Below are 17,741 nucleotides of genomic sequence, written 5' to 3'. Positions count from 1 at the left end.
AGGAGCACCTTAAAAATTTATTCAATAATCGATCATTCACGTCTCACCACTATGAAAGGTACTGGTTACCTTAGGCACTTCAAGGCAAATTACTCTGTCACAAGGCCATTCATAAAATACATAAAGCTAAATTGTGGACTTTTTGACCCTCTCACTGAAAAAAAGTATGATGGCATCTATTTGGTGAAAGTAAGTTGGAATTGTAGCAGTATTTACCAGAATTCAGGTGATATTTAGGTACCATAATATGGTAAATGCCAACATAAAGTCTGATGTTTATTACCAAACTCGGATTACTGTGTCAGAGTAAGGTAAAATCCACCATATTTTTTTTCAGTGCTCCTTCCTTTGTGTAACGAATTTGAGACTTAACTTTCTCCTGTGTAAGTTTCGGAGAGGAGGGCGCACAGATCATAAATATGTAACTTATGACTGCTCATTGGTGCCTACGGCGAGTTATTCTAAGATACTTTGTTAAGAATTGGTTAGGGTAATTTCCATTAAAGTCTTGCAAATAAAAATGAACGTCTAAAAAGGTCATTGACGTTTCAATCAATAGTTATGAGCAAAACTAACAACTAGGATTTTTTTTAAAAAAAATGTAACAGCCCTTGGACATTTTTGCATGTGCCACTTCGATTAATTTCTTCAAGTCCATATTTCCATTCTTAAAAAAGATGCAATATAAAGAATAATACCAAAATACTCGCTTTTTTGAGTTTTATTAGTAAAAAAAGACTATTTGCTATTTTTACAAACAGTTTCAACAAAAGTACAATGAATTTACGACACACTTCTTCTAGAAATTGAAGACAAGATTTTCTTTTCAAAAGAGTAAATTAGAGTAGAACGAGATCTGAGATAAAACAGATAACCCTGTAAGGTACATATATGGAATCTGCTCAAGACTTACTTTCAGGGTTATTATAATTGATAGTTTCACTTCATTAATTTCCATAAAATCCGTAGAAAGCCAGTGTAAGGTAATTTTACGAGTGCAAATTCATCAAAAAATTTGATGTGAAATATTTTAATACAATCAAACATTTTATGATTTGAAAAAATAAGAGTTCATCAATCAGATTAAGTTCTTGCTGACATTACATGGTGAACAAGAGTTAACAAAAAAGCTATCAGATAAATCACATTTGACTTAATGCTATATCTTACAGATAAATCATGATAAAATATACAATCTATGTACACAAACACACACTTAAAACACGATGAAGCCTATCAATCGATCGAAAACAAAATTAAAGATTGAATCTTTTATTAAGCTAGATTAGAAAATTAGAGTTACTTCGTCAGCCTGCTTTTGTTTAAGAGTCTTTTTTATTATATTGATGAGCATTAAAAACAATAAGAAATAATTCTTGTTTTCGGCAAACAAAGATGTAAATGTGAAAGTGCATTTTAAAATGGAAAATTGCTGGTGAAAGGACATTGATCGGTACTCATGACTCACATCGGAAGCAAACCATTCTGGCAATTTTCTAGCTGCGAATACATATTAAAACTAATCTTGCCTCAAATGATTAGAAGTGCCTAGTGGAACAGTTCTGACAAATCTACGAAAATAGACAATTTCACTCAGCAGAGGCATATGAAGGTGCAAAAGGAATAACAAAATACAAAAATATTCTTCGGAATAGATTTTGAAATCTTGGGGAGCATCATGCAAGGATTGACCGGTAAATTCCATACCAATATTTTGGCATGTACATTAAAGCAGTTGAATTAGAGTACAAACAAAAGTAAACGAGATCGATAAGTAAAAGGAATTGCACAGTTTTAAAGTAGTGAAAAAAAAATCTTTCATACTACATTCACTACTTGATTTTAGTCACTTTACTTCGGTGGACAAGATAAAAGTCAAATCCTTACAAGTACTTGAACACACTGCTGAATTGAAGTATCATGAAGACAAAGTTGAGAGGTAAAGTGCATAATAATACCACTGGCTCATTCTACAAACACACGGGACCTTAATACATAAAGATTGAAAAATGACGGTGTGGCGAAATCAGAAAAAAAAAAGAAAAAAAACCATAAAAAAATAATGTTTTGGCTACATGCATTGTAGTTACTCGAATGCAGTCTTACAGTTCTTCGTGTTCATGATCGTCTGTTGAATCTGCTTCATCTTGATCTTCAGAGCCATCTTCTGATTTGCTACCATCCTCATTTTTGGTTTCCTCATCATCTTCGTCCTCAAGAACCTATGGCAAAAACCGCAATATTTAGAACGGGTACAGTGTAACAGTGCCAATAATTTTCTCATCAATTTGAAAAATTTTAGAGAAAGTGACGATTTTAGATAATTCCACTTCTTACCTTTATAATTGTCTTCGATAATTTTCATTCAAACTTCTCATTAAACGTTCACACTTTATAATTTTATCCATTTGAGGAAAAAAAGGTGTTGATTGTAAAATTATTGGTTTTTTTTTTTAAATGGAATAAATTTCAATAGTAACAATGACTTATAAGATGAAGAGGCGGTAAGAAAAAGGAAAACGGTTTCTTGGACTTTTCCTCCTTTTCTCCTTTCTTACATTTTCCGACTCAAGAGACACTTGACAGGTAAGTAATTTCACTCACTGTTGCTTATTACAACAGAATTATTATTTGAAATGAGAACTTTTTTCGAGAGTATTTTCCAGCAACTGCAGAAAATTAAATCAAGTGAATTTTGGACAACTTTCCGCAGAAAACACTTGTGTCGTTTCAGATCATATAATTCATTTCTGAAAACACAAGCTCCCACAGTGATTACTGACCTGAGACTCAGCTGAGCTCAAGTGTCTATGGGCCTATTATAAAATCAAGCATGTTAATTCAGTGACAACATTCAAAGAAATAGGGAAAAAATATTAAGCATTGAAACTTACTTTTTCATCAGGTGAGATTCCAAGAGACTGCCTCATGAGAAGCTCCACACTTTGAGCAAATTCTGCGGAGTCTTGAAGCATGAATCCAGATCTGAGAGTGGCTGTATTAAACAGAAAAAAGATATTTTTTGTTAGTGGAAGAAAAACAGGTCTTGAGAGAGAAAGAGTACTAGGTACATAATAACGCAAATCAAAACAAATGGAAAAAAATTACATACTTGAACCTGAAGAGAGAAAAATAGTTTTGCGTACAGAAATTTCTGTCAATACAAAAAGAAGAAATCAGTTGTTCATTGAAAACACTTGGAATTTTTCTTAGTAATAATTTTCGTCACTACAGTACTACTTTTGCACTCAATGCTAGCCGGTGAAATAAATTAATAAGCTTCTTAGAGTTTGGCACAGGACTTACTTTGTGATAATTAATGAGTCAATATCTAAAAAATGGACGTGATTGAAAAATCATTGATTATATTCTCAATTTTTTCCCTTTTCTTTTTTCTTTCATTGATACTGCTAATACCTGAAGAAATCGTGCGCCAAAGAAAAAGAAAAATTGTGGGTTATTCATTTGTTCTAAATGTCTGATAGATTTAAGTTCAGTGCTACTTCGCTAAAAATGCCCTCCTAATCTAAATGTAAACCTCCTTCCAGTTTCATCTATAAACACTCGGTGGATAATTCTGGAATGAAAAAATGGAAAACTTCTCCCCGTCAAAGGGATGGGATTCTTACCAGCCCATTCCTAGCATATGCAGGTAGTGGTTGATGGAACTTGGTTTTCTCGGTCCCTGCTTTCAAGGCAAAAAAAAAAAAAATTCAAGCTTATGGTACTTGGTAATTAGTTTAGAACTAAAATTACTACTTACCAGTTCTGAACATCATTAAGGCAATGTCTTTGGCTTTCTCATCTTCTGGGTCATCTTTGACGCGCTTCAATAGCTCTCTAACGAGAGGATGCTTGTGATTGACCTCTAGAGTCTTCCTCTGCTTCATGTAGTGCTCCCTCTGAGGGTCGTCTGACTTCTGGTGAGCGTTGGAAAGTGCCAATCGCTCCATGTTACCAGTCCAACCAAACATGCCAGCGACAAGAGCGCAGGGAGTGTCAACAAGACGTTCCGATAATACTGCTTTTGAAATCTGAGCAGAAAAAAGAGAAGAACGTGAAAAACGGCAGCCGTAGTCAGGAAAATGAAAGTACTGCCACTTCATGAAATAAAAGATTAATGTGTATGTTAAGGTGGATCTACAGGAAAGTATTCAGGGTACGATTGATATATTAAATTTTAACCATAAGATGTATTATTAAGGTAAAATCGAAAATTCAGTCTGTAGATCAATCATAAAGGAATGTTTGTGTTGAAAATCGAATTTTCCAAAATCTTAAAAAAAGTTTAGAGAACTGTTTTCATTTTGAAACCGATTTCTACAAATCTAAATGGATGGTTAATTGAACTGATTTCATTTTGATAAAGACTCCGATGTATCGATATCAATGATTAATTGGAAAAAATATTTTTGACTTTATTTTAGGATTTCGGAAGATGATTTTCATTACAAACATTCCTGGATGATTGATCTACGGATTAAAATTTCAATTTTCCCAAGATAATCCACCTAACGCTTCAAATTTGAAATATATCGATCGTACACAGAATGCATTAAGAAAATCTGAAAAGCTACCTCAGTTTAGGAGTCTCAAGGTAAATTCACCTAAATAGACCTGAGTTGAAAGTATTTGACTAAATTATTGCAACATCAAAATACCTTCAAGCGTAGGGCCATAGGAGAGACATGGGAAAATTTTGAACACAGAAAAAGTTGTTCAGGCAGTTTGAGGGGTTTTTGTCCCTATCATACCGTGCTAGGGAAAACACTGTATGAGAATTCCAGAGTTGCCAAACTTCCTCCAATAAAATGTTCATTTTGACTCACCTTTCCTTTCAATGCATTCTCTGACAGCCATTTGGTCAAAGGTTCAAACTGCTCGGAGACTTCTTTCAGCTTTTCAGGGTTGTCAAGCGTTAATCCTTCCTTTGCAACATTCTGGAATTTCTTGCCTTCAAATTCAGGAAGGGAAGAGACAGCATATTCGTCAATTGCTTCAATCAGGTACAACACTTCGTATCCCTTGGAAATCAACCTTTCAACGAAAGGTGATTTTTCAACCTGAGAACGAAAAAAATAAAAATAAAATAAGCAAAAATTTCCAGAATTTCAATGAGGGAATTGATAAGAGAGATAGGGAAAAAAACGAATTTAGCAAAATGACTTCAGAGAGTTTCAATTTTTTCACTCCCTTAATTTATTTATCTCTGCTCCTGTTAATATGTATTGAAGTTATTGCATTCTGATAAACCTAAGTCTGTTTTTTACATGGATACTTTAATGGATTTGATTGTACAGCAGAAATTGGATAGGGCAACATCACTTACAACAACATATTGGACATAATGGCATGATTTGATTCGTCTTACAGCTGATATCAGCCATGAAAACCCAAAAAAGCTAGTCCCTACGGGATCATTAGACGATATCCCTGGTTTTTTTTTTCCATAAAATTCGAAACATATATTGTAGGGCTGTGCGAGTACTCAAATTTCGAGTCGAGTCGAGCCGAGTATCGAGTACTCGACTCGGCTCGAAAGTTAGGTTAGGTTCGAGCGAGTACTCGAACTCGGCTCGAGTGTCAACAACACGAGTTTTTTCGAGTATTTCGAGTTTTTTTGAGCCGGAAACGCCGAAAGAGTCCAACTTCTAAATATTTCAATCATACTTAAACTATGTTAGTTTTGCCATCATTTTACGATTGAATAACATCAGAGTCTCGTCGGCAAATTTCTACCATCCGCAGCGCCAACACGCCGCCCGGCGATTTCCTGCCGCCCGCGGTTTGTAACTACACGGAGTCATATGAGCGCATTTATGCGCGCGACAAATTTCAACCTGCGGCGGCGACCGCCGCTTGGAAAACTGAAAGTGAGCACGTGTTTGGACCTTTTGCGCTCCAGAAAAACGGTGTCGCGGCGGCAGAAAATGGTGCTGCGGCTACAAAAATATGGATCGCGCGATTCCAAAAAACGTCGCGGCGACAACTGCCGCCGGCGACACGGCGACACGAATTGCGTGCATAAATGGGCTCTAAAGCCTTCACTTGTGCCGCCCGAAGTTCCTTTGATGTACCTACGCTGCGCCACGCCGCTTCTTGCCAAGTTTGGTCCCCTTTCAAATTAAACCGCGGGAAGTTATTTTAACGCGTTACTGCCGAACATTTTGTAATTTTAGTGTAAATCCTTCCTAGTGTGTCATCGTCAATAATTATTAATATCATATTATGAGTCTTGTTTGGAATTATTTGTTGTAGAAAATAGATTAAATCACGTTTTAAAACTCGAAATTACTCGAACTCGACTCGAGCTCGACTCGGCTTGAGGCTCATTTTCAAAGCTCGAAAAAGCTCGAGCTCGGCTCGACTTAGTGAAAAAATACTCGAACTCGGCTCGAATCCGAAAAACCAGGCTCGCACAGCCCTAATATACTTATTGTTATACCTATCTCTGTATGAATTGAGTCAAACTGATACTAGAGGAATATTCCAAAAATTTTGAGGTAAAAAAAAGAAGGAAGAAAAAAAATTACAAAAAGTCAAATCAAACCAGAAAAAAAACCATACTTAAAAAACTATAATGTTCAGAGATGGTGATTAAATACTTTAATCTATCAGGTTCAGGGTTGCCACAGAATTCAGAAAATGATATTCTCTGGAATTTTCCTAATTTCTCTGTCACATTTTGGTAAAATTCCCTGACAATCAGTGAGAACGATAACACACCAACTCTGTAACTCAAAAATTAGGTGAGCAGCTGAGTCAAAGGTCCTTTTCTTAATCCTACAGGCAATCTGTAGAGGCCAAAGAAAGTGCTGTTAATGGTATTGTAAAAATGATTGCACTTTGAAGGCTTTCCATTTCTCAATTGATAGATTCTGAGATGCAAGAAATTTTAATGGATGGACTTACCTCATCTCGAGAGGTTCCAGCGATGAAGTAGATGTGATCTTGCTTTGGCTTCATCCTTGTGACATAATCTGCAAGGGATGTGAGCCCGGACTGGTTGGAGGAGTAGAAACGCAGCAACTTAGCGAGCCTCACTCGGTTGGCTGGATCTTCAACAATTCCTAATTTGACACTGCAAAAATACGAAAACATTCATTAAAATCTCGGAGTAACAAATTTTAAGGAGAGAAAACTGTTCACTAATAAGCACCTGCTGCAAAAATGAAAAATCTTTGACACTCCTCTGTGTTAGAATAAAAAACTAATCAGCTGGGAAAGAAGAATCAGATAAGTTATATGAGATTTGATACATTTTGAATAAATTTTCTAGATTAAAAAATATCCAACGCTTTGTGCACAGGGAAAGCACCGAAAAAATTTCTAATTTTTGGATGGATAAAGGTGCACTTTTAACGATTTAGTGCCCTCTCAGAAAGATTTCAGAGAGACCTGACAAGCTAAAGAGAAAAAGCTAAAATGATGGGCAAACGTACTTTGTTGAGTACTCCTGGTAGAATTTCTTGTAAGTTTCAGGATCCAATTTCTTGATCATATCCAAGGCTTTCCTGACCAGCTTCTTTCGGATGACCTTCAAGAGCTTGTGTTGCTGGAGAGTCTCTCTCGAAACATTCAAGGGTAGATCATCTGAATCAACAACTCCTCGCAAAAAGTTCAGGTAGCGTGGCAAGAGGTCCGTAAACTCATCAGTGATGAATACTCGTCGCACATACAACTGTAAAAGACGAAGACAAATTTGAGGCATTCAGTGTTGTCACTATTGTTATTGACATATCAATGGCTGCGGAAGAATACCACCCAGAATCAGTGTAAACTGATGATTTTTCAACTGGAAAATTCTGGCAAAGAAGACACTTTGCCATTTTCTGGTAAAGAAGACACTTTGCCATTTTTGTAATTTTTAGGTTAGATTCGCAAATTTTTACACATTACAGCGCTCTAATGCACAACGGGGGGGGGGGGGGGGGGGGAGGGGCATCAGCTTGCAGATTTTATACTGTGGAATGGAACAAAGTCCCTCGTTTTGGCAACTCGTTTTCGGCAAAATTGTCAGTTAGACGGTATATCTTCCCGCACACCAATATTCTTGAATCTCCATGGGTAGAACACTATGCTTTGAGAGTGCCTTGTTGAAATATTTACAGCTGAGATGTTTCTTTTCTACAAAAACACCAAAAAACAATGAGCTTTGGCTTCCCTTATTCTGACAGATCACAATGCAAACTGCAACTCTCTCTTCCCCTTACTGCTCTCCTTGCTTTCCTCTCTTCTGAAGTGCTCAGTTTCCTGAAAATTGTGTTTACAAAAGCATTGATGTCTAGGAATCTTACCTTGATATTGTCTGAGACAGTGCCGTACTTGTTAAAACTGTCAGCTGGCTGCGCATTGGGAACAAACAGCAAGGACTTGAATGTAACTTCTCCTTCCGCAACGAAATGAGTTTTTGCCAGAGGGTCGTTCTTGTCTTTGGTCATGGACTTGTAAAATTCATTGTACTCAGCATCTTCAATTTCATTTGGCCTGGAAATAAAAGAACAAGTTTAAATGATAGGACAAACTGCTTGACGATATATTATTTGGTCGTCTCAATTTACATTATTGAAAAGTGGAAGTCTAAGACTAAATACATAATGGACCACTAGACAAGGTACGAATTTAAGCAATCTGATACATGTTTCTTAAACAGAATTTCAAGTAGAACACGATTCACACAACGAAAATTACTGATACCAACTCCTAATGAAGATATCACCGTTTTCATTTCACATTGGTTACGAGGAATTTGAACTGCCCGCTCACATAAAACTCAAAGCTCTACGTGAGTCAAATCGCGCACTACAACGGTTTCAGCAAGCTTCTCAATCGAGTAATGTTCATTTCCCACCATGTGTTGTTCGAACTATTAGCAATTTGCTACAGCTGAGCCAAAGCATCAAGATTGAGGTTGCCAGGTTTTTATATCGCAGAGGCTGTCATGATAACGTTTAGCGCGCAATGTGAATCACGTAGAGCATTGAGTTTTCATGAGCGGGTGGTTTGAATTCACGCATTAAGAATCATTAAATATCTTCGTAAGGAGTTAATTGCGGTCATTTTTCTGGTGCGCATCGTGTTCTACGTAAAATTTTGGTTAAGAAACACGAGTCAAAATGTTGAAATTCGTGCCTTGTCTAGTGGTCCATTCTTGATCGATGAAAAGCAATAGCTAAGGCTCTTGCAAGTCCTTCATAGGCAATAAAAGTTTATGAAATAAATGCTTATCCATATTTCTTATTAATAGAGTGAAATCATACAATTGTAAAGAAAAATTAGAGAAGAAACCCTCATTCAGGGTGTTGATAGACTTCAGGGGAGAGGATCCTCTGACCTTTTCGAGCTAGGTATCTACAGTAATACCTCAAATTATCGAATCGCGATTTTAAGGATCGGTCCTCCGATCCCTTTGGACCCACTAAAGCCATTTAACAAATTTGGTCTTCGGTCCTGTGAAATCCGATAAATCTCGGCTTACTATAGATTAATAACGAAAACTCTTTGCCTTTTCGAAACAGCATAATGTTAATTCAAAAATAGAATTGCTCTTAAACCTTTTCTCACTTCATTACCGATACAATTTTAAAAAATCTTTCTTTAAACAATTGTAGAAACTTAAGGTGGATAAAAACAAAGCAGTCTTCTCAGACTGCAGCCATTTCAAGAAAAATTATTCAAGTTTCCTTTTCTGAAAATTTCAAGGATTTCAGACTTTCTATCCATTAGATATCTTGTTCTTTGACTGACTCTTTCTCCACATTTGACATCTGCTCACTTGCTTTTCATCTAACAGATATGAGCTCTTAAATTTCAGCCTTCCGTTTTATCTCAGATAGTTTAGCAAAATGATCCAAAATAGAAAGAAAAATCTTACTTTCTTGTCCAAATTGGTTTGTGGTCGTTCAGGAGCTCCCAGTCCCATACGGTCTTTTCAACCTTTTTGGTTTTTGGTTCTTCATCTTTGGATTCTTCGACTTCCACATCTTCCTCTGCTTTCTCAGTTGGAGTTTCATCCTTGGAGTCCTCTGATTTTTCTTCATCTACAGGTACCTCTTCAGTTACAGTCTGAAAGAGGAATACCCTTAATCAATACCATACATACTAAAGCGTTGCTCCTATAGTGCACTTTGATGCTCTGCGATACCAAAACTCCACTTATGCCTATCTCAAAAAGTGACTAACTCTACTTTAGATACTCTAAATATGTATTAAGGAAAAACTGCAAGTCAATTCCATGGATTCTAATGTAAATCAAATTTTTTAGAACCTCACAAATCATGACTGGCAAATGATAGGTACCTAGAATGTTATACACGCACAGAATCTTTGAAATACTTTTTTCAAAAATAACAACTAGGTACCTCTATTATCTGGGGTGCTAATTTAAAACTTTGACTAATATTAAACTTCTTCAAAAGGAGCAACATCACTTCAGCTAAAGTTTTTCACTGCACGGCATTTAAACAACAAAAGAGAACCAAGAGAAATTTCCCCACAAATTAATTACATATATTATGGGTTTTATTAGAAAAACATTTTCTCTTGCTGGTTGAACTTTTCTCAGCAAAAATGATCCAACATTCAAAATATTGACTTTCAATTTATTATTTACATTGAGCGCCATCAACAGTTCAAACTTCAAACCTATTTTAAACCGTTCAGAGTCCATGTCACTTACTTCCTTTTGGCTGTGCATTGCTCCTTTGAAGATTTCAAGATTATATGTAGTGAATTAGTGACTTTTACTCTCTTTTTCTTCCTGAATGAAACATCACGAGAATAAATGAAGGATCTTAAGTTGCTTACAATTCAACTGGAAATGCAAAAATACCTCACTCTACTATAGAATACTTAAAATGTATTGAGAACTCACCTTGCTAGACCAAATATAGATTGGGAAGTTGATGAATTGAGAATATTTCCTGATAAGGTTCTTTAGGGTGTCAATTTCAACAAAATCAGCAGCCTCATCTTTCAGTTGCAAACTGCAAGCAAAATTGAAGAATAAAATCAAAATTAGAATTTCGGAACTTTAGTAATGGAAATTGAATTTATCAATGTGAAAAGATAGAAAATGTGTGACAGAAGCAGAAGAAACGTAACAGGGCTTCTGAGGGGTGGATAAGACTTGTTGCAATGGGTCAGTTGCAGGGAATTTTTGGGAGGTTGTGGTGTAGTTTTTCTGACGTAAAATTTCTTGAAAAATCCAGAGAGTTCAACAAAGCATTTCTAAGGCACAAAAGAGCTGATCAAAATCCGACCAAGGAAAAGTCGACGTTTAAGTTGATATGGTGAGGCAATACCTAAATATGAGTTCAGCCAATAAGCTGACGCCATTTCCCCCGCTTGGCCATCCCATTTTTGGCGATTTCAAAACGAAGTTGTTTTGTAATTTAGGGTGAAAAAAAATAATGAAACATTCCTTGGAGCTTGGTTTACTCTGTACTTTAATAAAAAATGAATTTTAAAAAAGTGAGTGCCACTGACCCATTGTTTCACCAATAGAATAATCCCGCCAAACTGCTGTTGAGAACCTCAAGAACAACAGAGATTAATGATGGTAGTTCCAAGTTTCACGACCCAGAGACTTTGTTGGGACATATTATTACATCGTATGGAAATAAAAGATTATCAGAAAAAACCAACTTAAAATGAATAATACCTGATGGTTGTTCCTCGCTTGAGAGTGGTACCTCGAGGATCTTCAGCAATCGTGAAACTGGATGCGTCTGATTCCCAAATATACTGCTGATCTTCATTGTGTTTCGTGGTCACGAAAACTTTATCGGCGACTGAAAATTAAAAAGGACTGATTTATACTATAAGTTTATTCAATTTAAGTTTACAAAGGGTATTTACTTTGCAAAGTCTACGGAAATATTTAGATAAATGCTTCAGATTTGACATTGATGAACACATGCTTGCCTTGTTAGCTCATCAAAAGAGGGGAAATTTACTTTCGCAGAGACTATATTGGCAAGCATTGCTTTCTGCAATCAAGTGACTTGTAATTCAAGGAGGCATCCATCATTTGGTAACCCGTTTCTCTCTACTGTTTGACCCCTATGTGCTATGATTATCATTATAATTCCTGAAGTTTTACGACAAAGATTTTTCTCAAATTTTATCACACAAATGAACTTCGGTCTACTCACAATCTAGGTACTACTTTTGATCAACACGCAAGAATTTCAAAATCTGAATCATCCAATATATTTCTAACAGAGAAGTGTATTTCATCACACTGAAATTGTTTTCAAAGTTGCGATTAAAAATTAGGAAACGCCATAGGCCTTGAAAAAAACTTGGAAACTCTCCTATTCTACTTAAAACACTTCATTCCTTATAAAAGAACTTTCTGTCTCTTAGCAATTGATGCATAATAATTTTTTTTTTCAATTTTAAATCAGTGCACACATGTGTTTTGCGTTTTTTTTTTTTTTTTTGCACTCAATGTTAAGTCAGCGAGTGCTTTTGCCTTTTTGCATAGTTTGAGCATGCGATCGACATTCAGTCAGTGGGTACTTTTCCCTGAAAATGAGAAGTTAGGAGAGTAAATTTTAGGATCCACATTAAGTTAGGAGGGAAACTTTTTTGAACCTCCGATCTCCCAATGAAGTAAATGAACAACAGTGAATCTTTACCCAAAAATGCGGAGTAGAATCCAACACCAAACTGTCCAATCATGTCATTCAAATCTTGTTTCACTTCTGATTTTTCATTCATCTGACTCAAGAACTCAGCAGTTCCAGATTTTGCGATCGTTCCTAGATTCTTCACCAAATCTCCTTTGGTCATTCCAATACCAGTATCTGTTATGTGGAGGACTTTGTTATCCTTGTCAGCCTGTGAAATTCAGAAACAAAAAAATTGTCATCTCAAAATGAAAGACTGATTAGAAAAGGAGTTCAAACATAAAAGGATCCATACCATATAAATCGGTTTGTGACGTTGTAGGCTTTCTGTCATGTTTTATCTTTTAAATGGAAAACTATTCAAAGTCAATAAATCCTTGAAAACTTCTGTGATTTTCTTCTCTCTGCAAAGTAAACTCTGTGAAAACTTCAAGGCATGATACTGATTTGTTCTCCTTGAAAAAAAATAAAATGAAAACAGAGACTTAAACTCTGCAAAAAATATATGTGGTTTGGTAGTTTCATCATCAATATGGTGTTGAGGCCCATTCAGTTGGTTACAGCACAACAGCTGGAAAAAAACTAAACCTCTTAAACTCAACCGCCTCATTCATTTATATTAAAACCAATTGATAGAAATGATTTTCAATAATGACCTGCCTTCTTGGTCCAATTAATAGTCAAAGAAAAATAGTTGGATAAGAAAATTGGTACTTTAACAATTCAAAGTTGTAGAATTTGAATATAACATGTTTCATTCTTCTTCAGAATGGAATTTTCGATTGTTTGTCACAAAAGAAGCTGCTGCTGAAACTCTGAAAGCTGATCTGGCAACATGCTAGCGCTCTGAGATTGTTGCATATGGTTGATTGTTTTCACCCATAATCGCAACATTGCACGGTAAACATTATACATAGATAAATGAGACAAAACTACAACTTCGGGTTTTTTATCGATAAACTAGTTTTCATTAAATTATTGAAGTTCTTGTCAAAGTGAAGATAATAGGGCTATAGCTGAGTCTTTCAAGCTAATAAAAAAGGAAAATATATTATCATGCTGATGAAGGGAGGTACCTTTATCCGGATCGCAAGCTCTGAGTTCGTGTCTAAAACACCTGGATCTGTGAGAGACAGAAGTCGAATTTTATCTAGCGCATCAGATGCATTAGATATCAACTCCCTCAAGAAGATCTGTAAGAAATAAAATTAAAATTACTTGACTGGATAATTGACTGCTTTTTACCCCTCTTTTTTCGGAGGAGTAAATGTCGAGAAATCAACACTCTTTGATATGTCTCTGCCAGAAAATGTGAAGACTTTTTAGGTGTAGTGTTAATGGAAATATGTTTCCTCCCTTTAAAGTGCCAGTGTACCTTGGCATCCATGTTTTTTTTCAGCTAGCAAAACATTCTTCCCAGTTTCCTTTCTGACCCTTCATGCTTTGCTACCCAAAATTGAGTATAGCCGTTGGGAGAAATGAGAAGACAATGGTTGATGTACCAAGTTTACAGGGTGGTTTTGACTTTCAGGAAAATTTTGTATTTCTTAGAATAAATTGAATTTTTTGCAATATTCTCGGAAATACAGCAAAATTAAGTTAAGCACTTTAAATTGTAAGATGTCCCTGCACATATCTATGCTCAGATAATTGAAAAAACTTACAGATTCACTAACAGTTTGAGAAAGTTTGTAGGTATTTAATTTTCAAAAGGTACCTACTTAAAAGAAAATACAAAAAAAAAAAAAAAAAAAAAAAAAATCCAGAGAAAAAAAGTGTAAGGAATGCTACATACTTCTTTGTTCCTGTACAAAGAGTTGATGATCAATTTCATCATTCGATTGACTTCAGCTTGGAAAGTTTGCTTTTCTGCTTTCTCCTTCAACTCTCGCAGTTGCGCAACATTCAAGCCATCAATCAGAATTCTTTCTTCTTCCCTTTGAACGACTTCAGCATCTGTGGAGAAGAAAACATTGAGAATCAAAATTGTGAATGAAATTGTATGAAACCCTCATAAGTAGGTATTCCTTCTTTGCAGGGGTTGCCAGAGAATTTAGAAAATTAATTTCCCCGATTCCCCTAAAACATTTTGGTGAAATTCCCTGACAATTATAGGTACACCAGAGGGTTAAAAAAACATAATTTGAAATAGGTGTCAGACAAAATTTGTTGATCAGAACTTTGAACCTATACTAGAAAGCAACATAAAGATGACTTAAGTAACAATTTTTCCCTGACATCTCCAGGTTTTCCCTGACTTCTTGATATTCCCTGACTATGGCAACCCTGCAAAATAAAATTTGTGCTTGAATTTATTCTGTGCTACAGGTTTACTTTCCAACATAGATCACGAGAGAATAACTATTGAGGAGTTATCGTCCACAAGTTTTTAAAATTTGAAAGTATTGAGGAGGTGAATACATAAGAGGAAACGTAAAGTTCGTCTGCTCTGGATCACATTTGTTTCGGTGTCTTTCCTCTTGAAAAAAAATTGATTTGAATTATGCAAAGTCAAAACTGACTGCTTTTGTCAATGGATGTACGATCATCAAAAAAAAAGAATGTATAACTGAGGAGCTTGAGTTCTTGAAAATAGTGAGCAAATATTTACCAGTTCTTGATCCTTCCCTGCTTGCACCTAGATCAATATCGATTGTTTTCTCCTCAATGATTTCATCTTCTGCTCGGGCTCCTGTGTGGTAAACAAAAAATGTAAATATACTTCATTGAAGCAAAATAAAATACTTAAAAAATAATCATGCTTAGCGATGGCTACAGTAGAAAATGCTTCGATCCTTATCTCCAGCAAGGCAGAAAAGAAATTTTTTAGCCCTAATACATGCGTTTGTAGGTAGATGAGAGTCTGGGATTGCTACTCTGTGTGTGTAGTCACTGTGCTACACGCAACTATCATTTAACAGAATTTGATTCTTTTTGCCTATTTCATATTCAGAGCCTTGGAGGAAACAAAAGCTTGCTTCTGTCACCAATCAGTTGTTACCAAGAGATATTGATTGTACGTAAATTGCAATTAATTCACTTCCCAGACCCCCTACTTTCAAGATTGGTACATTAAATAATTTATTTTGCAAGCTTATTGTGGGCGGGTCATAAGGAACATCATAACAAGTATACGTATTGAGATTCAGCCAGCCCCGACTTTCTTCGTACAATGTGTAGACCTCTGATTCACAATATTCGTTTGAGAGAATGAAACAAGAGCAGGAATTTTCAATGCAGCGATCAGGGATGCACATTCTTCAACTTACACAATTAATGTGTTGTAACGCATTCAGTGGTGCTTTTGAGTTATCATTCACTGAATAACAGCCAATTCAAATAGCAGATTCTCATTTCTGTTACTTTATACACTAAATTCATTACCACATTGAGTCAGAGCTGTCTTGGAGGCAGCTCTATCCTCAGCTATCGTTGTAGCTTACATCAATGATAAAAAAAAAAGGTTTCGTTCTTGAACATTCTACAGAGGTGCGTAAGTAATATCCGTCCAAACCAGAAAGGGTTTGATTCAATTACTGAGGAAGCAAATGCGTTCAAGACATTCGTGAAATTTGCTACGATTGTGCAGTGCGTTTGAAATAAATCATTGGTTCAATCCAGATGGAAAGAGGTCCAAAAACGCCGTTAAGAAAAGCCGGCTGGGCATGTAAATAAGGCTAGAAGCTGTCAACTGCAGACTGAAGACTACAAGTCTTACTAACCGGCTAGGGCGAATATCAGCAGCCCCAGGGAGAGAGCGATCAATTTGCTGCCTCGAAACATGCCGAATCACTTCACTAAGATTTATCACAGCGAAAAACCGGACATAATATCATGAAAATTAGAAAGACATGACCACGAAATCACCAACTACAATCGTACGTAAAGAATGAATTGCTGACGGAGTGATTGTGAATGCATTGATAACCTCACTTTGCCACAGCCAATCAGAGTGAACCACGCCAAGTCGCGCGGACCAATCACTATCACCAATGTGTCTTCTTTCAGTTCAGAGGACAAGAGCGCTAATTTCAAACGTGCGCTGAATTAGCGAAGAGAACGTGGCAAATCAATATGATGCAAATTCAAGGAAGTTTACCGCGTTCCTCTACCTTAGCAACTGACGGGTATCTATGAGCATGCTTAGACGAGGAACATATGTTAAAACTTTAATAATTTCATGGAGCTAATGGCACGAATTGATTATTAAATTAAAATTTAAATATAAGGTGAAAGATGAGTTGGACTGCATTTTGCAATTCGGACCTATAAATTCTGGCTCATCTGAAAAAACACTTATGTGCATAGGGAAACTAATGGCACATACGTTATTTTTAAACCGGGCCGATATTTATAGGTCCAAATTGCAAAATCCAGTCCAGTTAAAGGTCTTAATTCATTAGGCAAGGAGCTACTTTAACCCTGGTAAAAATTGGCGATAGGAGCTGCGTTTCAAAATACCATAGGAGTTCTTATAGCCGACTGAAGAAGGCGATAAAAAATCATATAGCTGGCTGTAGAAAGTGGAAAAAATCATAAGGCCGGGCTAAACGAAGCGATAAAAAATTATACAGCCGGGCTATTGTTCCTATCGCCGGGCTTTACACTTTATCGCCTGGCTGTTGCTTTTTTGCCATCGGCTATAAAAGGCTATAAGAAATTGTGTAGAAATTCATGTGTTTTGTAAATCCTTAAGTTTGTACGGAATCACCTTAAATATTTACAAAACGCACATTATATTTTCCTTTAATACATATTTTTTTTCATCAATGAAAATGAGAATAATCCATACAGAAAGTGCAAACATTTCAAAGTCATGAGTTGAAAAACGCTGACTCCACGAGATTAAAAACATATTAGAACCTAACACAAAGCGGAGCGGCGCGGCGCGGCGGCGCACTGGCGCCTACAAACCTAACAGGGATACCTCACGCATTGCGTAATGCGTGAAGTATCCCTGTTGGGTTTGTAGGCGCCAATGCGTGTTTCGCGCTGGCTGCCCGCCCGCTGCGCCGCGCCGCGGCGCCGCAGCGTACCACGGCGCTTGAAGCAACTATTTCACACCAGAGGTATTGCACAGTATCATACGAAATTGAAGGCGTTCCA

General features: G+C 36.4%; 1 protein-coding gene across 1 annotated transcript; it reads right to left on the bottom strand.

The window, feature by feature from the left end:
* Positions 1-703: 703 nt before the first annotated feature.
* On the bottom strand, positions 704-16,547 carry Gp93 (heat shock protein 90 Gp93). Its single transcript, XM_019043097.2, has 15 exons — positions 16,358-16,547; positions 15,247-15,327; positions 14,431-14,591; positions 13,712-13,828; positions 12,645-12,846; positions 11,663-11,792; positions 10,874-10,985; positions 9,875-10,065; positions 8,298-8,487; positions 7,443-7,681; positions 6,913-7,081; positions 4,830-5,063; positions 3,764-4,034; positions 2,895-2,995; positions 704-2,222 (listed from the first exon to the last, which is right to left on the bottom strand). Exons 1-15 carry the CDS (start codon positions 16,416-16,418, stop codon positions 2,103-2,105), a joined length of 2,379 nt encoding a protein of 792 aa, XP_018898642.1. The 5' UTR covers positions 16,419-16,547; the 3' UTR covers positions 704-2,102.
* Positions 16,548-17,741: the final 1,194 nt, after the last annotated feature.

Source organism: Bemisia tabaci, chromosome 4, assembly GCF_918797505.1.
Source record: "Bemisia tabaci chromosome 4, PGI_BMITA_v3".
NCBI classification, from domain to species: Eukaryota; Metazoa; Arthropoda; class Insecta; order Hemiptera; family Aleyrodidae; genus Bemisia; species Bemisia tabaci.
The sequence above is the reverse complement of the archived record's forward strand: the minus strand, read 5'-3'. Positions and strand labels throughout refer to the sequence as shown.

Bases quoted from the DNA above. Each gene is read 5' to 3' on its own strand.
- Gp93 (XM_019043097.2), bottom strand. From the start codon at position 16,418: ATGTTTCGAGGCAGCAAATTGATCGCTCTCTCCCTGGGGCTGCTGATA. The intron at 8,488-9,874 runs GTAAGATTTTTC...TTTTATTTCCAG, and splicing joins AAACCAATTTGGACAAGAAA to GCCAAATGAAATTGAAGATG. The intron at 4,035-4,829 runs GTGAGTCAAAAT...TTTTCTGCTCAG, and splicing joins AGAATGCATTGAAAGGAAAG to ATTTCAAAAGCAGTATTATC.